At 42.6% G+C, this 26,070-nt stretch overlaps 1 protein-coding gene across 2 annotated transcripts in view; it reads right to left on the minus strand.

Annotated features, from left to right (window-relative positions):
• The window catches only part of Gas2l3 (growth arrest specific 2 like 3), a 38,987-nt gene extending 13,997 nt beyond the window's left edge, over window positions 1-24,990 (minus strand). The window contains exons 1-6 of one of the 2 annotated variants that reach the window (XM_052753071.1): window positions 22,592-24,990; window positions 11,407-11,474; window positions 10,659-10,706; window positions 7,713-7,881; window positions 6,338-6,453; window positions 3,610-3,751 (exon numbers count right to left, since the gene is read on the minus strand). In XM_052753071.1, the coding sequence (XP_052609031.1) occupies window positions 3,610-3,751; window positions 6,338-6,453; window positions 7,713-7,881; window positions 10,659-10,682 (451 nt within the window). In that variant the 5' untranslated portion in view covers window positions 10,683-10,706; window positions 11,407-11,474; window positions 22,592-24,990. Of the gene's footprint in view, window positions 1-3,609; window positions 3,752-6,337; window positions 6,454-7,712; window positions 7,882-10,658; window positions 10,707-11,406; window positions 12,305-22,591 lie in introns of those variants that run through there. The other variant, XM_052753072.1, reaches the window with a different exon arrangement.
• Between the last annotated feature and the right edge of the window lie 1,080 nt (window positions 24,991-26,070).

A 26,070-nucleotide genomic window follows, 5' to 3' on the forward strand; every position in this document is an offset into this window, starting at 1 on the left:
AGGCTTACTTGTCTGGACAAGACTCAGAAAAGACATTTTTACTGTCACCACAGCAATTTCCTCTGCATTAAAAATAAACTAGCGAGCACAAAGAGAATGGGCAGTGGCCAAGGACATTTACTTGTTTAGCATTTCAGACTGAAACCTATGGATTTAGTAGCACTAAATTGTGTTAAGGGCTGGGAGATGGCTCGGTCCAAAGTTCTTCCTGCACAGACATTGGGACATGAGCTCAGATATCTCGAACCCAGGCAAAAGCCATGTATGGGGGCACACATCTGTAACCACAGTGCTGGGAAAGACAGAGACAGAATATTCCTGAAGCTCAATGACCATCTGATCTAGATGAATCGATGAGCTCCAGGTTTAGCAAGAAACCCCGCCCCAACAATAAGGTGGAGAATATCGAAGACCCTTGATGATGACCTCTGCCCTCTCCCCAGCACAGTATATGACATATCACTCCACAGGAGCTGCTGCTAGAAGAGACATGTCACTTCAAGTTTACTCTGAACGGTGTGTTTCTCAAACTTTACAAGGACAGGAAGCAGCAATTTCTTACTTACTCTATGATGCATCGTTATCTTCAAAACAAAGTCAGAAGAGGACGGTATCACAAGAAAACTAAAACCTAAGTCCTCACAAGATGTGACTTAATGATCTCTGACAACACTGTCAACAAAACCCAGCAGCATACAGAAAGTACTACATGCAAGGAGACGGTGAGATTTATGTCAGGAACGCAAATAGTTCAATATATGAAAATCAACCAAGGTAAGTAATAGAAACAGGGGTCTTAACACCACAAAAAAGGGGGACAACACACAGACCAAAGAATCAGAAAGAATCTAACACCACGTGACTATGTGACACAAAAGATGAAGAGGCCAGAGGGAACTTTCTCCATCTGATAAGGCATCCAGGAAAAAACGTATGGCTAGTAACATTCTAATACCATTTCCATGAAAGGTAAGTGGTGGAAAATCTTCCTCCTGAGGACAGGTTAAAGATAACAGTATCACTCTCACCAGTTTATTCAACACTGCACTGTTTGTGGCCTCAAGACAGTAAGAGATAAACAGGTAAAGATCCACACTGCCTTTGTTAGGCAATAATATTTAGATATGACAAAGTACAAAAAAGTAAGGAAAAGAGACAAACTTAATTTTTTTTTCAAGACAGGGTTTCTCTGTGTAGTTTTGGTGCCTGTCCTGGATCTCCCTCTGTAGACCAGGCTGGCCTCGAACTCACAGAGATCCGCCTGGCTCTGCCTCCCTGAGTGTTGGGATTAAAGGCATGCGCCACTATCGCCCGACTTAACTTAAAATGTTTTAATTTGAGGCTGGAGAGATGAGATGGCTTAGCAGTTACGAACACTGATCTCTTTTGGAGGACCCTGGTTTATTTCCACATGATGCCTGGAAACTGTAATTCCAGGCCGATGCTAAACTTGTGGCCCCATGATGACCCTTTTGCCTTGATAAACTCCTGAACCTGTGATATGTGATTGCCTTACAAAAAATGTGTCTAAGCAGACACCTTGACAACTCCCTTCCACATGATGTGTTCTCGCTTATCTACCCCACAGGCAGCCTTGAGCCCCGAGTCCCCCCTCTTCTGTCCAGGGGTTTCTATCACACTTACCTACCCCACAGGCAGCCTTGAGCCCCGAGTCCCCCCTCTTCTGTCCAGGGGTTTCTATCACACTTACCTACCCCACAGGCAGCCCTGAGTCCCCACTCTTCTGTCCAGGTGCTAACAGCCCAATTATCTCAACAGCTGTTTACTATAAACCCTAACCCTTCCCCATAAAAGGGACCCGAAAAGCCAGTGGGGGGCCTGCTCTCTGAAACCCCATCTTAGGGGTCGGCAGCCATCTGGTCAGTCTAAATAAAGCAGGCTTAATCAGACAGTTGTGGAAATGGTTTTCCCTGGAGTTTTCAAGAAGTCCTAAGGAAGTCTGGAATCGTAACCTAATGTGTGCAGTGTGTTCTGAGCCCACACACTGATTCCACCAACAGAAAGGGCACTTGTTCTCCGAGGCGTGCATAGCATCTATTACATACACTAAACAATCTGTTTCCTTCAAAACAGGCCTTGATTACAGGTGTGTACCAACATGCCTGGTATAAAGGATTAGCTTTTAAAGCAACCAAAGGCCTCTATTTCAGTTTAAATCTACAGAAATAAAGAAATTTAACATGAAATATTTCAAACCCATTTTTATAAAATCCTAAGTACCTTAAAATAGCATATTTAATTTTTAAAATTACACTGAGTTCCAAGCAAATGTAAATATATATCTCTCACTTCAATGCCTACAAATGAGTTACTGGTATTGACAGTATTTTTCTTAGTCCTACACTGCCCTTCAGCACGGCTGGAAAATGTCTTTTACATTTAAAAAATAAATGGCAATCTCAGAGCTTTTCAGAAAGAATAAGCTACAGAGGAAAGAATTCAAAGCACTTCCTCCTCCCTTTGATCTCTGGTAGCTGGATGTGCCATTGAATCAGCTTCACTGTCAGTAACAATCAGCACACCTGGGTGCGGCACAGCTGGCCTTCAGGGCACAGCACCGCAGCATCCCATTCTATCCTGGGCAGGGGGTGGCCAGAGGCACCAACAGGCTGCAGATAATCCAAGAGCAGATCACACTTCACGCTGTTGGTGGAGAATTTTAAAACTAACAAATTCAACTAGAAGTCAGCTGGCTTTTAATCATCACCATAAATCAGGGCCTGTAAACAGTGCCAGTGATAAAACTTCTGTCCAGGAATACGGTGTCCTCTTTGTAATGTAGCTCTCTCATCACAATATTATATGCTCCATGCATGTGCATTTTTATACATGCCTATGTACACATATACACACCTATAAATGCTTGGAAACGTGTGTGTGTAAAACAGCCAGTCAGATGCTCCGTTAGTGCCATATAGATGCATTTGCTGACTTAAGAAAATCAGAAAAATACATCGACAATTTTTCAGTGGAGCACGATTTTATTAGTTTTTTGAGGGGGGGAGGGGTGCGTGTTTCAAGGCAGGGTTTCTCTGTGTAGCCCTGGCTGTCCTGGACCTCACTCTATAGCCCAGGCTGGCCTTGAACCTCTGCCTCCTGAGTGCTGGGATTAAAACCATGTGCCACCACCATCACCCAGCTTGGAGCATGATTTCTTTAATGAAATGTCAAAAAACAAATTATTCTTTTTAGATAATAAAGATGGCAGCTATTATTTACAATTAAATCCAAATATTATAAGCTCATTTCACTTGTTATTTCTATAATGATCTAGTTAAAGAGGAATTGTTGGAATTTAGACCTGGGAGAGTCCATCTTCAGGAAAGTATTAGTAGAACATTAATACAGAATCTTCTGGCAGCCAACTCAGAAAACGCTAGATATACAAAGCCTATTAACATAAGTGAAAAGCCTACTATATTTGATTGATATCTGATTCTCCAACTATTTCATATACAACTGAAGTACTAATTTTGTAAGTAAAAGTGATATGGCATTTTGAGTCACTATTTAGAAAGGAAATTTAGAGATGAGGGACACAAACCCATCCTAATAAACACTACAAGCTCTGACAGCAACAATACTTACCCAAACCTTCAGATTCAAAGAGGTAAGTTTCATCAACCCCGATATGCCGACACCAGTGAAGGAAGTTTGCCGTGTTGTCTCTGGCAAAGAATGAACCTGACGCAGCATCTTTCTTACAAGGCACTTTTCTCATTGGAAAATTCTAGAAAAGACATAAGGACAATTTACCAAAAAAAGGGGAAAAAAAGAATCAATGACGTTTTCATTAGTGTTCATTACAACTACAGACGACACAGTTTGGAGGGAAAACAATTATCTTCAAAAATGACTTTCTTCTTTTACTTTAAGTATCTTCCAGAAAAAGACGCTTGGGAAAATGGTCTACTCAAAATCAGCAGTAGACTCAAGCTTCTCTAATCTTCTTTTTAAAATAGCACAAGACTCTCATAATTTAAATGGCGGCCTGGTAATTACAAAGCATCGACAGTCTCTCTCCACACAGTTCTACTCAAATACAAAACTACGCTATGCTACAGATCAACAAATACTCATTTTTGCTTCCTTCTTCCCACATAGAATCATAAAGGCTACCCTGAGTCTCTTTTTAAAGAGACTAAAATATGGGAGCAGTCGCCCATTCTAAATTCAGGTTCTTTGATGACCTAAGTTTCATAAGACCCTAAGTTGTTACTTTTGTTTTCTTAACTGTCTAGCTCCAGACTATTCTGATATTCCTCGGGGGTTGGGGCAGGGAAGAGGGGAGTTCTTTTGCTTTTACTTTTTACTTGGCAATTCCTAAGAGTGATGTTTTTAATGCAATAGGTACAGCAGGTCTTTCTCCATCACTGCCGGTTTCTCTCTCCCTGGAGACAACCCCTATTACCAAATCTACGCATCTCCTTCCGGGTGCTATTATTTTGCAGAACTGAAATAGCCTGCATGCATGATTAAATACTAAATATATTATCATTACCAAAAATATACAAATAAATATAGCAAATACAAAGATGATTAGTATTAAATGAATCCCTCTCACTGACATTTTGATAAAATCTCTCTCTGCAAAGCCATGCATATGTACCTAGAAAGTACCACACAGATAGGATTCTACAATTCGGTGTGCATGCACTTTGAACATATGTACACTGGATAGGTTGTGGTCATATTTAAGACTTAAGAAGAACATATTTAAATAATTATTTCTAATAAATATATAATATTCCAATGTTTAGGTGACACAATTAATTTTTACAACTTCTCTATTGATAAGCAGATTATTTCTATCTGTTATTTTCTTAGAATGAATTCCTAGAAGTAGAGAATTTTATATATCAAAGGGTGTACTTTGCTTCCAATATTACATATATGGAATCATATGTGTGCATGTATGCATCCACATACAGAGAGATATCTCACTTGTCCTCCAGGAATAACTGTATCACCTTATATTTAACTAATAGTATGTCTAGGCTCCAAGCTCTCACAAACACTTAACATTTGATAAAAAGAAAGAAAACCTAATCTACTTCAAGTCATCACTTTAAACTCCTCTTTTTAAAATGCTATATATTCCACCAATATTTATAAGTTTACCACTAAGGAAGCAGATGAAGACTACAGAGGAGGAGAAAGAGGAGGAGGAGGAGGGGAAGGAGAAGGAGAAGATGATGATGTCGTCTCAGTTAGGGTCACTATTGCTGTGACAGAACACTATGACCAAAGGGTTGGTTGGGATTACACTTCTGTATGATACTGTCCATCATCGAAGGAAGTCAGCACAGCACGGCAGGAACCTGGAGGCAGGAGCTGATGCAGAGGCCATGGACGGGTGCTGCTCACTGGTCTGCTCATCATGGCTTGCTCAGCCTGCTTTCTTATACACAGGACCACCAGCCCAAGGATGGCACCCTCACCAATCACTAAGAAAATGCCCTACAGCAGGATCTTACGGAGGCATTTTTAAATTGAAGTTCCCTCCTTACAGATGACTCTAGCCCGTGTCAAATTGATATAAAACTAGGCAGCACAGGCAGAGACTGTCATAAACTGTTTTCTCCTGTAACCATATAGCAGTCCTGTGGAAGGTACTGTCAATGTGTGGAGGATCTAGCTGCTGGAGATCACCTATAGTAAGTATATCAGGCCCTATCCTAGACACCATCTATAGACTTAACATCAGTGAACATTCACGAATAAATCTTGCAAGGCAAATATTTGTGCTGTTGTTATTTCTGGTGTGCATGTTTGTGTTCGCACGTGTGTGCATGCCCATGGAGATTTGTTTCTTAAGACAGGTCTCTCAGTGAACCTGAAACTCATTGACTAGTTGGACTAGTGGGGCAGGGAGCCTTTGGGACCTGCCTGTCTTTGTCTGCCAGCACTGGGATTACAGACGCAAGCTGCCACAGCCACTTTTCACATGGGTTCTGGGGATCTGAGCTCAGGTCCTCGGGTTCTGCGACAAACCCTGTGCCCACCGAGCCACCTTCCAAGCCTCAAGGTGAATGTTACTGACTCTATTTTACAAATATGGCTTTTCAAATGCACAAAAAGTTAAATCAGTTTTCAAAGCCTTACAGCCAGTTATACGATGTACCCACATAGCGGTAATAAGAAGCAGGCATGCCTACCCTTTTCTGAATAGAAACAGAAGAGGGGATGGGGCGAGGAGGCAGAGGGGGTGGAGGGCTGGGAGGAGAGGAGGGAGGGCAAACTGTGGTCAGAATGCAAAACAAACAAATAAAGTAGGCATGAGCAATTAACTTCACCGTGGTCAATATTTACTTACCCCTGGTTCTTCCGAGTGGCATCCTTTGACCATATTCTGAAGAACATTAATTAATTGGCACAACAGCACTCCATTATCAAGTTCTTCCAACAATCTTTCTGCCTTAATGTCAATACCTAAAAACAGATTTTAAAACTAAGACCTATCTAGAAGCAGCAAATTCAAAAGCAGTGGCTACAACTAAAACATGATCAGATAACACCTAGAAAACTAAACAAATAACAGATGAAACTAAGTTTCCAGCCTTAAAAAGGTGTATTAAAACAATGTCAGTTAACTCAAACACAAAAGAAAAAAATCTGTGATGCATAAAGTTCAGAAAAAATACATGTAAATTTATATGAGATAAATTCACTGCACATTGGTATCACTTGTACACGGGAAATATGTTCTTTATAAATAAGATGGACTACATTGCAATTTAAAGATTAAATACAGTATCAGAATAAGCAGTCTGAGAATATCAACTTCTGCCTCTAAAATAACTTCTTTAAAAGCATTCTTACACTGTCAACTTTAAAATCTTTCCAATCACCAAGCTGAGACAAAACTAGAGTAGCTGTTTAGTGTGTGGTTATCTTCCAAGGGCCTCAGGCCATCTTCAGGCTTTCCCTCTCATGAAAATCTCAGGATGCTACATGAGCGTCTATAGTTAAGTGATCTGAGGGACTCAGGAGAAGGCTCACTAGTAAAGTATGAGGTCCTGAGCTTGTGTTCCCAGAACCTACATAAAAGTGAGGTGTGTTGGTGTGCCTGTGGCAGAGTCAGGCAGATTCCTGGAGCTTGTGGCCAGTAAAGCTAGCATGCACGTGGTTACACACAACACAGCCCCCCAACACCCGTAACCACACACATGCATACACATAAATGCACACATACACACCCACACATACATAAAGCAAAATGTCAGCCCCGCCCCTGCCCCAGAAAGAAAGCTCAGAACACTCATCATAATCTTGAATAGAGTAAAAAAATGTAAAGCCAGGAATTCTCCAACTGACATTTCCTTTGCTTCTACCCCTCAGTGTTTCAGAAACAGTATTCATTTTTATATAACTAACTATATCTTCCATTTATAGCCTTACAGATCATATATGATAGGAGAAATCAGCAAAAAAAATCAATATTAGACACACATAATTTTTGAAATATATTAAAATTAACCATAAAGTATTGATTATTCAAAAAGACTAACCACTTCAATCAAATTTCAAGTTTCCTACAGTTCAAGGGTGAGAGCGAGAGTATCTTTTTAGCTCTGCAGACTGTGAAAACAAGGGCCTGGCTGTCACTCACTAGCACATCCCTGGCATCTGGAACAATCGATCACTTCTTTAATGAGGATTAAAAAAATCAGTGTCTTCGCAAGCCTTACCCAGTAAGCCAGATAACCAAATCGAGAGGTCTTCTTGCATGGGCAGTAGAGTGGCTTCATGCCTCACGGATATCCATTCGTCATACTGACAGACATCAGCCAGTCCTGGTCCGTGTCTGGGGGTCAGGGGACACCTGGGACTTAGAGGTAGGTCCTCCCCAAACCACACCTGGACAAAACACCAAATAGCTAAGAGTCACCAATCTTCTCGGAAAGTCACCATAACCCACCCACATGTGTCCATGTTTACATAAGCAGGCATAAGCCATACAGACTAAGCAAAACTGCATCATCTCATAGAAATACATAAATCAGAAGCAAATTGGATTATTCCGAATGTTTTCAATATTTAACACAGTGGTCAATGTCAATGGACACTAAATTAATGAATGAGTTCTGCTGTAGAGTCCAGAGGAAAACAATTCAACAAATAGTACTTTTTTTCTCCACTTGTTAAACCGGAATCCCCACATCATAGCTATAAAATGGGTTAACGACACCTGCCTCACAAAACACACGTCTGTAACAACTAGCACTGGCCCTGACAGACAGCAGATTCAACAAACATCTGTTGAATGGATCCGTGGATGAACGCATAAATGGCATCTGCAAACTTCAAATCATAATTGTCATGTTTTAGATATCTATTTGATTATTTTTAATTTTGTGTGTGTGTGTCTGTGGGTCTGTGCATATTAGTATCAGTGCCCATGGAGGCCAGGAGAGGGCGTCAGATCCTTTGGAGTTGCAGTTATAGGTAGCTGTGAGCCACCTGACCTGGGTTCCAGGACCAAACTCAAGTCCTCTGTAGGAGTGTATGGGCTCTTAACCACTGAGCCATCACTCCATCCCCTACAATGCTATCTTTAAATTTTTTTCTAAATATTTTGATTAAAGCAATAGAATGGCAAACTACAGTCCAAGCAAATTTGTCTTATCTGTATTTTTTTATGACCTACAATTAAAACTTTTTTTTTTTCGAGACAGGGTTTCTCTGTATAGTTTTGGTGCCTGTCCTGGATCTCACTCTGTAGCCCAGGCTGGCCTCGAACTCACAGAGATCCACCTGGCTCTGTCTCCCAAGTGCTGAGATTAATGGCATGCGCCGCCGCCACCACCACCCAGGCCTTAAAACATTTTAAAATGGTTGCTATACAAGTACCCATCTAACAGTCTCAATTTTTGCCTACTGGCCTGCAAAGCCTAAAATAATTGCTTATAATTTAAAGTAAAAAATAAGAATAAAATTCCATAAATATACTAACAAGTCAACACTTGAAAATAGTTGAAATATAAACAGATTTGCTTTCAGACTGTTTATAGGAAAGATTCAATTGTGCAAATTATGAAAAAAACAATCATGAAGTCACTTTTTTAAAGGAGTACAAATGGTTCTTGTCCTCAAGAGGGGTGTTAGAGCCTGAGTGAGGTGAGCAGAAGTTATTCAAGGGAGGCAACTTGGAATGTGAACAGCAGGATCCTAAGGGATGCATAAGGTGACCCTATGTAAGGTGTCTGGTTCTGAACTGGATATGAAGGGCTCTACTGAGGTAAAACAGGATAACCTGTAGATAGCTTCCAAGTCAAGTGAACTGTGTGTCTCTACCAGGGAGAAGGTGCAGCCACAGTAAAAGTGAGTCCACACACAGAGAGAGTTAGTGAATGGTAGGTCGTTTCCCCACTGCTAGAGAAAGGAACAAGTATGGAGTGGGAGGGAAATGAACCTTAGGATCTGACCACAGACAGCCAAACATCACTCCAAGGATGACGGATCAAAACGTCACAGGAGAAAAAATCAGGAAGTCTGACTTCTGTTGTTCAACTACTAGTGAGTGGGAGGTCTGCCTTGGAGTGCCGTTTATACACCCGTTTCTACACTGAGCAAAGTGATAGTCCCTCTCCCAGCAGATAACAACCATAGCTTCTGGCTATGGTGGGTCTTCATGAGCACTTCCCTTCTCTTTCCTGGGGTTTTTGTCTGGCTTGAACTTGTGCAGACAAACTATAAAGGGAAAAAAGAAAAGCCCATTTCCAATCGCCTCTGGTAAGATATAAACATATGTTAGAGAAAGGATTACCAAAGAAACAAACTCCTGAAGGGCCACTAGGCAGTATGCGACTGGGCAGTTCTCCCCATATGCTGTCTATCTCACTGATTCCCAGCTACCCTGCAGAATGTGAATTACCACCCTCCCCCTACCTTCCAGGTGATTCACCAGACTCTCCCTCCTGAGACTGACAGATGTGGGATCGGAACTAAGCTGTGACTGACTCCTAAGTTCTGACTTTCCAGTGTGTTTATTCCCAGCTGACTGCATCTTTCTAGATAAAGGTTCACTGTGACTTTTGCCTTTAAATTAACATTTCATTGTTCTATTAAGAACCAAAGAAAGAAAACAAAAGAAAGGCAAAAAATACAGCAAACATCAACTTTGAAAATCATTTAAATGTTAAGACTATCATGGTTTCTGTGATTCCCTACAGCTGGCTTCACCCAGCAACAAACAAAACAAACAAACAAACAAACAACAACAAGAAGAAGACAAAACAAAAGCCCTACTCATTTTAATTTCGGTTTTAACACACAGTCAGGTACAGGGTCATTTCTAAAGCATATGTATAATTACCTAAGAATTACATCTTGTATTTGTTTTGTACTGCCGTTCCCTCAACTGCAAACATGTCCCATGATCTAATGAGGGGAGACTCTAAAAACATTCTACTTATTTTCACCAGGTTGACCTACCAGCCCCCAAATACTTCTGATTCTTTCAAAGATCTAGCACAAGTCAAACTCAAAATTAAAATCTGGGAGCTAAAAAGTCAAAATGCAGTATGCCTATTGTTAAAATGTAGTGTTAAAAAAAAAACTCATGCTATGAAAAGAACTAAATCAATAATATCAATTCGTAATTTATATTCATCTTCTACAAGAAGAAAACTTACCTGAATTGCAGGCTGCATAGTCATCTCCACTGAGATGAAACTAATATTCTGGAGAGAGACGAAGGCATTAGCATGCAGATGATTGCAGAGCCCCTACTCCCTCAAATCCCAAATTACAAGAATCAGGAATGTGCTTTACTCCCTCTTTTTTGTTTTTTGTTTGTTTGTTTTGTTTTTTCGAGACAAGGTTTCTCTGTGTAGTTTTGCTGACTGTCCTGGAACTCGCTCTGTAGACCAGGCTGGCCTCGAACTCACAGAGATCCGCCTGCCTCTGCCTCCCGAGTGCTGGGATTAAATAAAGGCGTATGCCACCACCACCCAGCGCTCCCTCTGACTCAACACCTGAGACACTGTCATCTGGCTAGAAAACTATGAGGAACTCAGGGACTCTTGCTTCTGCCTCCATAAGGGCACTTGTTACTCTAAGGAGAAAAACCTGAAACACTTTGATACATTGTCCCGGGCACTAATAATCAAAGCAACTGTTCCAATGTCTGCACAGTGAGGCAGAACTCATGACAAACGTGCTTCACAGAACAGCCTCCCACAAGTTGCAAAAGTGACGTAAATATAACCCCTCAAAACCGATACCGAAACTCAAGCATCTTTTATCTCTTCGCAGTGATCATATCTTTATGCGTCAGATGGACTTTATAAATCACATGCTTAGCCGTAAGCTTTTCCCGCTAGGTAACAAGATAGTAAAGGTAACTATCAGTTTCAACTGTGAATTAAAAACACTCAATACCTTCCTGTGAGACTTTGTCAAAAACAAAAGGAACAGCAGTGTTGGCTCCGAAGCGCTGTTCTTGAAATCTACAAAGGAAAGATCAGCTTTAATAAATTAAATGAGATCAATACACTCTTTAATGTGTTTTTCGGGGAGAAAGTAAGTGGAAGGGCTTGAAGACAGAAGAATATCGACTACATAAAAGTATAGGTTTGTTGCTTGTCTACGGCAGCGTAACGTGCTCTATTTTTATCAGAAACTACCACTAGAAGACTTTCAGAGAAAATTATGAACTGTTTGTAAGACTCAACCGTTACCTGTTTCCAAGGTTATGCCCTCCCCCGAGCTCCCCCGCACACATCTCCTGCACAGTGCTACTCTACACACCGCACGCTCTAAGCACCGAGGGGAACCTGAGCTAAAGCTAGCCGAAGAGCTTAACGTTACAGCGCATTTTCTCTGCAGAAGGCAAAAGACCACAGACTGCCCTTTCTGACTTCAGTTTTCCTTCCCTCCGCCACAGAAAAGGCCAAAGCACAAGTGAGCATTGCTAATGAGCCAGTTAGGCTTCCCACCAGCTAATTCAGGGGGGAATACATTTTCCTTTAGCATAAATAACCCTTTGTCCCCAACAAAGGTCCACAGTGTGAAGCTTCCGAGACCATTTCTTAAAAACGCAGCAAAGAAGCTGCTCCCATTAAAATGAAGTTCCACATAATCAGACAAGAGCTCTAACAGTTGGAGCTGCCGACCACCAACAAAAGAAGGCTGCAATTATAAGGCGTGTGCACACCCAGAACAGTGGCACATTCACAAAAGAGCCGTCACAGGAATGTTCAGCAGCTGCACTTTTTACGGAAAATTCAACAAAATTCGTTTTATGAAGGAAATGAAGAATTTGTGCACAACAATCACTTGAACTTCAGCAAAAGTCATATGTTTTCGAATTCTTCTTGAACAACAGACAGCACTCCTGAAATGGCAGAAACATAACCACCCGCATTACCTCTAAAAATGCTTCTTTAGAGCTAGGGACAGCTCAGCTGCAGAACACTTGTCCAGCATATGCAAAGCCTTGGGCTCAACCCATGGTACAGCAGTAAAGGAATTAGCTAATTTGTAATAAACAGTACTCGGGTAAGTTGTAACAGATCCTCAGCTATGAAAAGCTATTATGTACACTACTTATTTAGGGGAGAACTTTTATAAACTGTCCAGACTAAATCAGTTAATCAGGCACTTAATGAGCACTCACTACATTCCGGATGTAGAGACCAGTGTGTATGTATGTATATATGTGTATGTGTGTGTGTGTGTGTGTGTGTGTGTGTGTATGTGTGTTATATTTATATACATACAGATAATACATTTACACACACACACACACACACACACACACACACACACACACACACACACACACAAAATCTAGCTCTTCACACTCCTCTTGTAAGCCAGTTACACATCCAAGAGTAGCTGCTTGGTCAGCCCAACTCTGGTCCGTACCACAACCTCAATCTCCCTTTCCTCATTTTATCCTGTCTTCCTTATTTCTAGGTTCCCCTGAGTCTCAGCCTCAATCTGAAGCAACAACACTTCGTTCCTGGGGGTGCACTTCGATCCTGCGGGTACACTTTGATCTTGGGGGTGCACTTCATTCCTGGGGGTGCACTTTACTCCTGGGGGTATACTTCATTCCTGGGAGTGCACTGTGATCTTGGGGGTGCACTTTGTTCCTGGGGGTGCACTTTGTTCCTGGGGGTGCACTTCGATTCTGGGGGTGCACCTCGATCCTGGGGTGCACTTAATTCCTGGGGGCACACTAGTTTTTCTCTTTCTTCCTTCCTGTCTTACTGGGGAAGCTGACTTGGATTTTCTACCAGCGTTAACAGGACTTTTTGATTGTCGGACTTTTACCCCCTTCCGGTTGAGTAAAAACAAAACAAGAACTCTCACGTGACCAAGTTCAAACTGCACCCTGATCCTGATGGGAGTCTTTCACAAGCAAACATAAAGCTTTGAAACTCCAGGGAAAATGTTAGAAACAGGATATGTCTTCCACATGCAACTTGACCAGGACTGAGCCCGACCCACTCACTCCAGAAAGAAATAGTGAGATCCTTGCAATTATTTTTCTTAAGGCTCTTCTGTAACTTTGACCTCAGACTATACGACAGAAAAGCACTCCATGGAGCATTCCTTCCCAGGGCTGCAGGCTCTGAACCACAACACACTACATTCCTCTCCCACACTATAGGATTGATAGGAAGGACTTAAGTCCCATGACACAGAAATCTGGCATCAACTAGGGAAAGCTGCAAAATGGCAAACAAGGTAAGATTCTTTGGCGAGGGGGGCGGGGTTTGCTACTAACCCACAAATCCATTCCGCACTCAGCCACCCCATGACTGCCCATACATGTGAGCCGCAAAGATATGACCAGTGCCAAGCTGGAACAGCAGTAAAGGAGTGGCATTTTTCTATTAGTCTGTACACCTGCAATGTATGTCAAAAAGCCTTGCCATTTTAATGTCTTTTTCTAAAATAATATTTGAAGAATATAGTATTCCTGATATATGTAAAAATTTTAAATTTTTAGCTTTAAAATTCTTAAAATGTTTCCTAGATGTTAGCAGAGAAAATAGAAATGCCATACCTATACCAAATATTTCTCATATATTTTAAAGTACATACTAAGTCCAAGGTATTGGATTCATCTGGATTCAAGTCCTGCTCCAACATAAATCAGCTATATGACTGTGATATAGCTAACTTCTTGGAACCTAAAAGTTTATCAGAAAAACAGGGTATCACAATCACGACCTCAGATGGCTGTTATAAAAATAAAATGAGGAAACATAAAAAAGCTAGAGAATAAAGTTTAAAGGTGTCCCCCCCAAAAAAAAATGAAATGAAATGACACATAGAAAGTACCTGGCTTAGGAGCACTTAGCAAATGACTGATATTAAACCTATGAGACAGAATTACAGTCCATTTAACAAAATTAAAAAGGTAAGACAAGACCAACAGAATTCAAACACCATTAAATATAACTTAGAAGGTTACTTTTGCTAACAAATGTATGGTTATAAATGAAAATAAAAGCCACATCAAAACTTGAAGTCAGAATACGCAACCTAGGATTCTCTTTGCTAGAATAAGTCTTCATAAAGTTGTGGAATGTGCAATGTACGTGTATGCACAAGAGGCCACACATGCAGAGGCCACCGCAGGTCATCAAATGTCCACGCCCTTCACTCTGCCTTGGTACCTTGAGACAGGGTCTCTCACTGAACTGGATGCTCTCCATTTTAGGCAAGTTGGCTGGTCAGGAAGCTCATAGGATTCGCCCGTCTCTACTTCACCATGCTGGGGTTATGGACATGCGCAAGCAAGCCCTGCTTTTATATGGGTTCTAGTCCTTATCCTTGCAAAGAAAGTATTTTTACTATGAGCCATGTCCTCCGCCCATAAATTGGTATTTTTTTTTTTTTTTTTTTTTTTTTGGTTTTTCGAGACAGGGTTTCTCTGTGTAGCTTTGCGCCTTTCCTGGGACTCACTTGGTAGCCCAGGCTGGCCTCGAACTCACAGAGATCCGCCTGGCTCTGCCTCCCGAGTGCTGGGATTAAAGGCGTGCGCCACCACCGCCCGGCCATAAATTGGTATTTTAAACACAGATTCTTTGCTCCATTTAGCCTTATTTCTCGGTCACTGTTCAGGACATATCCTGTTTCGTGTGACATACACACATTCATGTCTTCAATAAACATCTATTGATGTTTGACCATATTCATACTTTACTGAACTAGTTACCATAAATAAGAATAATGTGATGACCATATTACTGCCTTTACAGAGCTAATAACAAACCCCACTGGAGGAGACTGAAATGGAAAGTAGACAAATACATGTATGATGTTAAACCATGCAATGTTTTGACAGCAAAGAACAGAATCTCTCAAGAGAAAATATCAGGGTCCTACTTTAGACTTAAATTGAATGAAATAATTTTCCTGTAAGAAAAGCATAAATCTGAAGAATAGTAATATTACATCTAGTGTGGTGGTATTGTGTTCCCCCAAATATTGTGCACCCTAATAAACTTATCTGGGGTCAGAGACAGAATAGCCACTAGATACAAAGGCTAGAAAATGGTGGCACTCACACCTTTAATCCTAGCATTCCAGAGACAGAAATCCCTCTGGATCTCTGTGAGTTCAAGGCCACATTAGAAACAGCCAGGCATGGTGACTCACGCCTTTAATCCCAGAATGCGAGCCTTTAATCCCAGGGAGTGGTGGTAGAAAGCAGAAAGATATATAAGGCGTGAGGACCAGAAACTAGAAGCATTTGGCTGGTTAAGCATTTGGTTAGTTAAGCTTCAGACTTTCGAGCAGCAGTTCAGCTGAGAGCCATTGGGATGAGGACACAGATGCTTCCAGTCTGAGGAAACAAGACCAGCTGAGGATCCGGTGAGGTGAGGTAGCTGTGGCTTGTGCTGGTTCTCTGATCTTCCAGTTCACCCCAATACCTGGCTCAGGTTTGATTTTATTAATAAGAACTTTTAAGATTCATGCTACAGTCTAGCCAAGAAAAGATAAAGGGTTCTGTGCATAGGGAGCAGCTATAACAAAGACCCCGTATGAAGAAAGTATGACGCATTCCAAAAACTTACAGAAACACAGTGGCTGAAGGATGGGGAACATGCGGCTTAGAATAATGTTGGAGAGTGGCCCCACCACACAGGCAGTGTTGGGAAAATTAGATTTCACTTTAGATGCAGCAGGAAACCACTAAACAGTGTTAATGCAGGAGTGGGGGCATGATCTCACTCAGAGTTTTAAAAAGCTCCCTGGGGATAAAGGGATACAGGGGTAAAACAGAACTGAGTTGAGCAGAGAAAAGCAGAAAATGAAATGCATGTGGCTGGAGATGTAAGAAAAAGAACTGAGGGAAAGGAACACAGGAACAGTGAGGCAGCATAGGGAGCCTCCCCAGGAGAGGGAGCGCAATCTGAAACGAGAAGAGCTAGGAAGCCCCAAAAGTAGTTTAATACCAGATAACACTGACTGAACAGGTATTCACAAGTGTCTCCCCCACAGATACAAACAGAATTTACATATACTTCTGTCTTAGTCACTGTTTTATTGCTGTGAAGAGACACAACAATCAAGGCAACTCTTAGAAAAGAAAGCATTTAACTGGGGGCTTGCTTAGAGTTTCTGAGGTCAGTCCATTATCACCACGCAGCAGAGCATGGCTGCATGCAGGCAGACGTGGTGCTGGAGAAGTAGCTGAGAGTTCTACATCCTGATTCACAGGCCAAGAGAGAGGTTCTGAGTTTGGCAAGGATTTTTGACTGTTCCGAAGTACCTGCAAGTGACGTGAGCTGTTAAGGCAGAGGGCTCACTAAGAAAAGCAAATGACTAAGTCTGGAGGGCAGGCAGAGTTCCAAGATTGCAGGACAAAATAGTCGCACAAAGGGGCAAGGACTCTGACCACTGTGATACTCAAGGATGTACATGACTGCCCCTCTGCATGTATACGTGTTTATTATACCGTAATCTGTACCAGACAGACAAATGGTACCCAGAGATGGTCCTTATTGCCCAGAGCCTGCAAAAAATATCTGCTGGGACAAGGCAAAAAGAACCTTGCAGACAGATAAAAGACCTTGAGATGAAAGATGATCCAGATGTAACGAATGTAATCCCAAGAGTCCGTAAAAGAGGGTTGAGGAAAGGCCAGTCATAGGAGGCAAAGAGAGGTCATGATGGGAAAACGTCAGAGATCTGAGATGCTAGACTAAGGCTGTGAGGAGGGAAGGAGCCAAGGAATGCAGGGGCTTCCTGGGCACTGGAAAAGGCAAAGAGGTCTCTTTCTGAGGGAGAGAAGTAATACAGCCTTGCCCACACCTTCTTTCATAAGCACCATTAAAACTCTGTCTTTTTATCTTCAAACTACAAGACAATAAATCTGTGTTGTTTTGAACCCTTCTAACACTTGGGGAGCTGAGACAGTAAGTCTAAGATTTCAAGGCCTGGGCTATATAGCAAGATCCTGCCTCAAAATTAAAAAAAAAAAGAAAATTAACATAATGCAATATACTAGATTGGTACCTCAATGTATATTATTAAGGTTTAAAAGGTAATACTTAATAATGACATAAATCCGTGGTATACTCACTACAAAAAAATGCAGCTTCAATAGTGGACGAAGACTTTTCAGAAAAATACAATTTGTCAACTGAGACAGAGTTCAGTAATAGAGTACTTGGCTAATATACACAAGGCCCTTCAATCTCCACAACTATAAGAAAGCAGGAGCAAGATTTTCAGTTCACTTACTAAAACACCACATATCACTTACAAAATACAGAGATAGTTCCCTTGATAGAGAATTTGAAAACGTCTCTTGCAGTGTTTGGCAGATATTGAATCTGAAAAACTCAGTTTCATCTTAGAAATTTCAGTTTAGTTTTGGAATTCAAAAAAAACTGTTTTGTAAGATTTTTTTTTAATTGTGTGCATGTTTAAGAAGGTATACACATGTGAGTTCAGGTAAAGGAGGACAGAGGAGGGTCCCGATCTCTTGGAGCTGGAGTAAGTCAGAGGTGGTTTTGAGCTATCTTGCAGCAGGGATGCTGGGAAATGAACTTGGGTCCTCTGCAAAAGCAGTACACGATCTTAACTGCTGAGCCATCTCTCCAGCCCCCACCCCTTGACAAAAACATTGAAAACAATTTTTTTTTTTTTGGTTTTTCGAGACAGGGTTTCTCTGTGTAGCTTTAGAGCCTGTCCTGGAACTCACTCTGTAGACCAGGCTGGCCTCGAACTCACAGAGATCCACCTGCTTCTGCTTCCCGAGTGCTGGGATTAAAGGCGTGCGCCACCACTGCCTGGCTTAAAACAAATTTAAAATCAGTTCAATTTCATCACTCCAATTAAAAGACTGCATGGGAAATATAGTACACTAACATAACAAAATATTAGAAAAAATATATGTAATTATCCATTAATTGAAAACTTATCAAACAGTTTAAGGAACATTCATACTGTCCTGAAAATATGTGTGGGTAAAAAGTAAAAACTGCCGGGCGGTGGTGGTGGTGGCGCACGCCTTTAATCCCAGCACTCGGGAGGCAGAGCCAGGCGGATCTCTGTGAGTTCAAGGCCAGCCTGGGCTACCAAGTGAGTCCCAGGAAAGGCGCAAAGCTACACAGAGAAACCCTGTCTCGAAAAACCAAAAAAAAAAAAAAAAAAAAAAAAAGTAAAAACTTTTCTCTAGACATGGTGGTATACACCATTAATCCCAGCACTCAGAAGGCTAAGACAGGAGGATAGCCTGGGTTACAAAGCAACAGTTGCTTTTTTTCTAGTGCTGTGATAAGACACCATGACCGGGGCTGGAGAGATGGCTCAGAGGTTAAGAGTACTGACTGCTCTTCCAGAGGTCCTGAGTTCAATTCCCAGCAACCACATGGTGGCTCACAACCATCTGTTATGAGATCTGGTGCCGTCTTCTGACCTACAGTCATACATGCTGTATACATAATAAATAAATCTTTGAAAAAAAAAAAAAAAAGACACCATGACCAAGGAAGATTAGAGAAGCAAGAATTTACTGGGGCTTAAAGTTTCAGAGTGTGAGTCCACGACCATCCATGGTAGCAGGCAGGCAAGCATGGCACTGGAGCACTAGCTGAGAACTTAAATCCTTATCTGAAAGTTGGAGTGGTAGCTAAGAGCTGACATCTGCTCCACTCCACAGGCATGAGGCAGAAAGAGCTAATTGGGAATGAAGGCTAGTCCCCCAGTGACACACCTCCAACAAAGGCCACACCTCTGAATCCTTCCCAAGCAGTTCTACCAACTAGGGACCAAGTATTCAAACATATAAGCCTGGGAGTGGAGGTGGGGATATTTCTCATTCAAACCACCACTCAGCACAGGTCAAAAGATAGAAAGCGAAGGAGGGAAGAAGAGAGGGAAAGAGTGAGAAGAAGGGAGAGAGGGAGGGAGGAAGGAGGGAAGGATGGAAGGGAGGGAGGGAGGGAGGAAAGAGAGAGAGAGAGAGAGAGAGAGAGAGAGAGAGAGAGAGAGAGAGAGAGAAAGATGAAATAATTCTTAATAGAGTCAAACATTTTTAAATAAATTTATTTTCAGCCAGGAATATAAATAAGTCATAGGCTGCCTATGTATGCATAAAGCCCACAGTTCCAGCCCCCAAAACACACACACACACACACACACACACACACACACACACACACACACACACACAAAGAGAGAGACAGAGAGACTCCATCATAGCTAACATAGTATGTTCTTACAACAAATTTATGTTGCATGAAGCACTCCATCCATACCTAGCATATGACTGACTGATGGGTAAATACTCCCAAGATCCTATCAGCAACAAAGATGGAATTACATTTCATGTGTGTGCTACATTGTATTACAGCCAAGTTCTGTGAGATTTATAATTCATATATGAAATACTTAGTAACTTTTTGTTAATCAAAACATCTGGTGTGTCACAGTGTAATTCAATGAGAAAACTTACTGGGTTCTTGGAAGAAACACCTAAGAAATGTAATTTCAACCATTGTCTTGCAAAAATTATTTCTGAGGCAGTTCTCTATGATTATAAAATTCTAATTAAATATAGAAAAACTCAACTTGAGATAAATTAGATTTGCTTCCCATTCTCTCAATATACATCACATCATTAGGTTTGTAAAGGTGTACCTAATTCAAATGTAGAAAACGAGTAAGAAGAGGAGGATAAATATATTCACACACTACTGAAAGACAATAAAATATAATAATATTATACGCATTAATTTTAATTCTACACTTTTCTCAATCATAAGTTTGAAAAACATTATTGAGGTAAGTGACTTTACCCTTTATCTCCAAACTGAAATTAAGATATTAAAAAGGGAGGGGGAAGCTTAATAAAAACCAAATGGGAAAATACAAATTAGGAAGCATTCCTTTTGAACTCATTTCTAAACACCACTAGATTCCTTTTTCTTAATTGATGACGTGCATGTTTTGACAGTCTCCCATCACACACTTTGAATTCCCATCATAAGTTATTTTAATTTTAAATCACAAAATATTCTAAATAAGCCTATTTGCATAGCAAAGTACCAATCTAAGCCTTACAAACAAGGCAGTCTAGGGAAGCCGCTTAATAAAATGCAAATGTAAAATAATACAGAAAAGAATCAGAATGCTGGTTGGCGTGAGGCAGTCTACACAACACTCTGGATGGACTCCGATAATTCCTCTCCCTTCTCCAAGCATATGTATTAAATATGTATTAATTTCCATATGTATTAAATAGAGACAACACCTGCTGGATGGCGGGAGTAGTAAGCTTAACAATATATAGGCAAAGCATCGAGAGCCCTATACCAGGCAATCCTGTAATGTGCTTGGTAAACAGCAACACCAGGGTGTACTACGATTTTGTTTCTTTGTTTGTTTGTTTGTTTGTTTGTTTTGGTTTTTTGAGACAGGGTTTCTCTGTGTAGCTTTGCGCCTTTCCTGGAACTCGCTTTGGAGACCAGGCTGGCCTTGAACTCACAGAGATCCGCCTGCCTCTGCCTCCCGAGTGCTGGGATTAAAGGCGTGCACCTACCTGTCCTGACCTGGCCAGTCGGAAATAGGTGTTACTGTCTCGGCCACTGCCCTCGCGCCTTTCCTTCCCTTTGCCCTTTCAAGATAGTTTATAACTTTTAGCCCAAGTTAAATAGCATGGGAATAATAATCACCAAGTGTCTGGCATTATGTCACAGTAATTCTATGGATTATTTCATTTAATCCCCACAGCCCTCGTGCCAATAAAGGAGAAGCTATTATTAATCTTTTTAAAAAATGGATTCGGAAAGTTAGGCTTAGAAAGATTTAATAATTTATCTCACTAAAGTTGCACATCTAGCAAGAACTGCTATTGAACTCCACATGCCTACCAACTCTGAAACACTTTAAAACACACACGCGCGAACACACACACACACACACACACACACACACACACACACACACACACACACCAGAAAAACCCACTTTCAACTCAACAATGTCAAAGCAGCAGACAGCTAATAGTCAGTGTCAGTTGGCCATAGTGAGATTTTTTTTAAACTGATGAGTCAGATATGACATCACGTCAGGAGCCACACCAGAATATTCTTACTACCTTCCTCCTAAAGGGAATCAAAAGTGTGGGAAAATTCCAAGTTTTAATCATTCTGTGGTCACGCTAAAGAGAAGTGAGCCCACAGCAGTTCACAGCTGCTTATCTTCTAAGGGTAGTCATTAACGTTCTCACGTGGGCTGCGCAAAACCCAAACTCTGACCTAGACTGGGCCTGCAGAAAAACGCATTTCTTCATTTTAAAGAAAGAGTACAGAGCACTCTAATGTGTACGACTCGGTCCCTCGGTTTAAAAGGGCTAGGATGGAACCCGGGGGCGGCTGCATAGGGACGCCAGGGTTCCTCCATCCTCCCCAGGGCATTCTGCAAGCCTCCCCCAGTTCAGTTCTCCAAACCCAGGGGTGTGGGTGGGAGAGCATTGCGCAAAGGCGCCACTCATGTTCCCTAATTCCGTTAAGTCTGGGAGATCAGAGCCCTGCAGAGGACAAATAGGGAAGGGCCTGCAAGTGCCTACCACGGGACAGGACAGCGGTGTGATCGTGAGTCGTAGTCTGTCCAGGGCCAGTGATTTCACATCACGTCTTTCCCAGGGCGTTGATGAGGAGTCCAGTGACCCTCTCTGGCTGGGAGCTGAGGAGGAGGGTGCCCTGGCCATCCTGCACTAGCCTGTCGCTCAGAGCTGGCCGGGTGGCGGCTCCACCTCGCGCCCCTCCCGCTGACCAGCCGGCTCCCACTTGTCGCCCCTCGTACCCACCGGAGCGGGCAGGTGTCAGGAGGCGAGCTTAAACGTCACCGTGACAGCCCCAGGAGCCAATCGCAGCCCGCGGCTCCCTCAGCCAGCCAATCGCAGAGCTCCTGGGGGGGGGGAATCCCACAGCTCTGCAGCCCACCTGAACTTCACCCGGGACTCTAGAACTCCGGGCGGGTGCAGGGGAGGGAGTCCGGGCCGGGGTGCAGCCCAGAGGCCGCGGGACCGCCGGGGAAGGCGGCGGAAAGTTGGGGAGGAAAAGAGAAATCCAACAGGGAAGGCACTCACCAGCCCGGGAGCGAAGTCACTTCTCCCTGCCGGGCGACTCGGGCTCAATCTGAGCGTGCAAGCACTCCGGGACCAACCGCCCCCGCCGCCGCCGCCGCCGCCGCAGTTCGCCGCCGAGCGCTGCCGCCTGTTTCGAAGGGGCCAATCAGAGCTGGGGGGCGTGGCCTGGAGCCCCGCCCCCCGGGGCTTCCTGCGGCGCCGCGGGACTGATGAGGACCTCTCCCCCGGGGCTGCAGGTCCGGGGAGGCTGTACCAGAGCATCCGTCCGTCTGGCCGGTCAGTTTGTCCGGCCACGCAGGAGTGTGTGTGAAGCCCGCCTTTCAAGGCGGCTTCTCAGCGCCCTGGAATGTTGCTCTTCCCAGGAGTTCGATTAAACCGCTTCCGATCCTAAAATCCGCTCACGTCCGGGTGGGCGCTGAAGGCTTCCAGAAATACAAACTAACCCAGCAGGGACCGATCCTAAACAGAAGTCTTTCAGACAGAGCATCCCTCACCCCCACCCCACCCCACCCCTTACTCCAGGCTGTGAAAGATAGAGATGGAGAGGAACCCTGCCGTCACCACTGGATGCCAAAGGAGGATGTTGGCCCTTCCTTCAGGAAACCTGGGGGAAGGGGATTTGAATGTCAAAGCAACAATGTAACCATGTGGTTGTGTCACACTGTAGTGATAGATGGGAATTAACTTCAAAAGTGGCTTTTTTTTTAATGTGGCTGAAAGCCTGGCAGTCTGTGTTCTGGCCCAGGCTCTTAGCCTCCAGCCACTTCTGTTCCTTTTGTTAAGTCATGACACCTCAGTGGTTCGTCTTTCTCCATCTCTAAAAGTGTGGGCATGAACGGAAGCGTGGTCTCTCACAAAAGTAATACGGCACACTGTTGCTTTCTATGAAACATGAAAACAGCCTGAGTCTTCAAAGTGTTGAGGAGCGTGGAAATGGAAGTCTGTGAAGGAGGGTGATGGTCAGAGGTTTGGAAGCGGCTAGATCTTGAAGGCACTGTAAGAAGCTGCCAGAGGAGGTCATTGCAAGAAAGGAGTGCTCTTCCTAGGCAGAGGAAACAACAGATACAGGTCGTGTGGAGGCCCGCGAAGTGTTTGGGGAGTATTCATTTTGAATAACCAAAGTTTGGAGCTGGAGAGAGAGAGAGCAGTAGCAGCAGTCTGAAGGTATGTGCACAGAAGAAGGTAGACCTACCAATACTGAAGAACGTAGATGCTTTCCTGGAGGCAGATGAGACGATTATAAGGAGGGAATTTATTTGTGTGAAGGGGGTAATGCGGGGGTTCGTTTTCAAGGATTTTGAAGAAGGGACTAGGCTAGTTTGTCATTAAAAATAAATAAAAGTAAAAACAGTGACAACTCTCTAAACTAGCTCAGACGGTGGGTGTGAAAGAAGTGTCTAGAAGTATGTAAGTGGGCCTGGGTTGTTATGTGGTGGCACCGGACGTAGGAATACAGGTAAAACAAGCTGTGGTAGAGGCCCAGTGTGTTTTCCTTGGGTGTATTCAGTTTGAAGTGTGAAACAGACATAGAAGGAGAGATGATCCGATAATAGTTGAATTGTCCAGAGCGACTTCAATCCGTCTACGCGGAAGGTAAGAACTAGAGAACAGTTCAGCAGCATTACTGCATACTTGCTCTGCATCAGGCTAAGCACCAGGGATCCTGCTCTCCCAGAATTCTGAGTGGAGAAGGCAGTCATTAAAAATTGACCAACTCATGATAAATGGACTTGATGATATCAGACTGCAGTTGTTCCTGTTTTTTGGGTTTTTTTTTTTTAATTGCAGTTCATCTCAGAACTCTTTACTGACTATATAGAAATTTACAAAGTCTGTTAAAATCACCTTGTGTTTCCCAATATTTGTATTTAAAACTATGGGGCAATTTTCCTCATTTAGGCAGGTTTTAAGTTGATGCTTTAAATTAGCTATCAAAAGAAGATATGTACACTTCCTTACAAAGCCTTAAGGATAACTGTGGCTCAGTCCCCAGCACCAAAAAACCTTTTTGATTCATTAATAATAAATTGTGCTATACAAATCTTGCTTGATTAGTCACTGCTTAGCAATGTTTTTTTTCTTACATGTATGCCTTGTGCCTAAATATTTGAATATGATTTATTTAGAACTGAAACTATGCTCAGTGAGAAATGTGAACAAACATTCCCCCTTTGCACACGGCTCTTAATATTTTTAAGTCACTGAAAACTTCCGGCCTTTTTAAGGACTGCCTTATGTTTATTCCCTTGTCTATAGGATTACAAGGATGTAGGGCAGTGCGGTCGCAAATGTGCCAGAGGCAGGAAATCCGTGCCAATCACTGCTCTCAGCTTGTATTCCTCATTGGTTACGTGTGGATTTGGGTGAAGTATCTCCTCTGAATCCTGTGGATTTGGGTGAGGGATCCCCTCTGGATCCTGTGGATTTGGGTGCGGGATCCCCTCTGGATCCTGTGGATTTGGGTGAGGGATCCCCTCTGGATCCTGTGGATTTGGGTGAGGGATCCCCTCTGGATCCTGTGGATTTGGGTGAGGAATCCCCTCTGGATCCTGTGGATTTGGGTGAGGAATCCCCTCTGGACCCTGTGGATTTGGGTGAGGGGTCCCCCTCTGGATCCTGTGGATTTGGGTGAGGGATCCCCTCTGGATCCTCTGATTTAACTTGCTTCTCTCTCACTTCAAGCTTTCATTCACAACGTCACATCCGTATTATTTCCTAATTATTACTCCATCCCCTAAGCACACTGACCAGCCTGCCTACCTTGATTTTAACACTACAATTAGTAATTGAGGGTTCCAGCAAATAAGCTACAATCTACTTTCCATGTGTAGGCTTTCTAATTGGTGGTTAGGTTAATAGCCATGTTTTAGAGGTTGTCTCTTTAATTGAAATTGGCATAGTTGTAACATGAAAAAACAAACAAAAAAAAAGAAAACAAAAACCAGTTCTCTTCCATCAGAACCAGTCCCTCCATTCTGACTTCCCAGTTTCAAAAGTATGTTTCACTCAGGAAGCATCACGTTTGAAAGCCTAAGTTTTTAAAGAGCATTACCTTAGGAGTTGTTTGTCTGACTAAAGAAAAAAAACTTTTTCAAATACAGAAGATCCTCCAAAACTTCCATTGTCCTTGAAATAAGGTGTGTTCTCTTTACAATCCTACAAGCATGGCTTTGTTGCTGAAAATGCACTGTGGATGATGTGCATTTTGCTTTGAGTTAGTTTCTCAGACCTCTTGTTATTTACATCATGGTTTTGGAACTTTTTTTTGGAAGTGTTTATGTGCATTGGTGTTTTGCCACTTCCCCTGGAACTGGAATTACAAACAGTTGTGAGCTGCCATATGGATGCTGGGAATTGAACCCCGGTCCTCTGGAAGAGGAGTCAGTGCTCTTAACCACTGAGCCATCTCTCCAGCCCCTTGGAACTGTTCTTAATGGTTTGACATTATTGGGTGTCAGCTATGGAGTGTGCATTGTGTG

This window comes from Peromyscus californicus, unplaced genomic scaffold (genome assembly GCF_007827085.1).
Source record: "Peromyscus californicus insignis strain IS unplaced genomic scaffold, ASM782708v3 Scaffold_24__1_contigs__length_46423439, whole genome shotgun sequence".
Taxonomy (NCBI): Eukaryota; Metazoa; Chordata; class Mammalia; order Rodentia; family Cricetidae; genus Peromyscus; species Peromyscus californicus.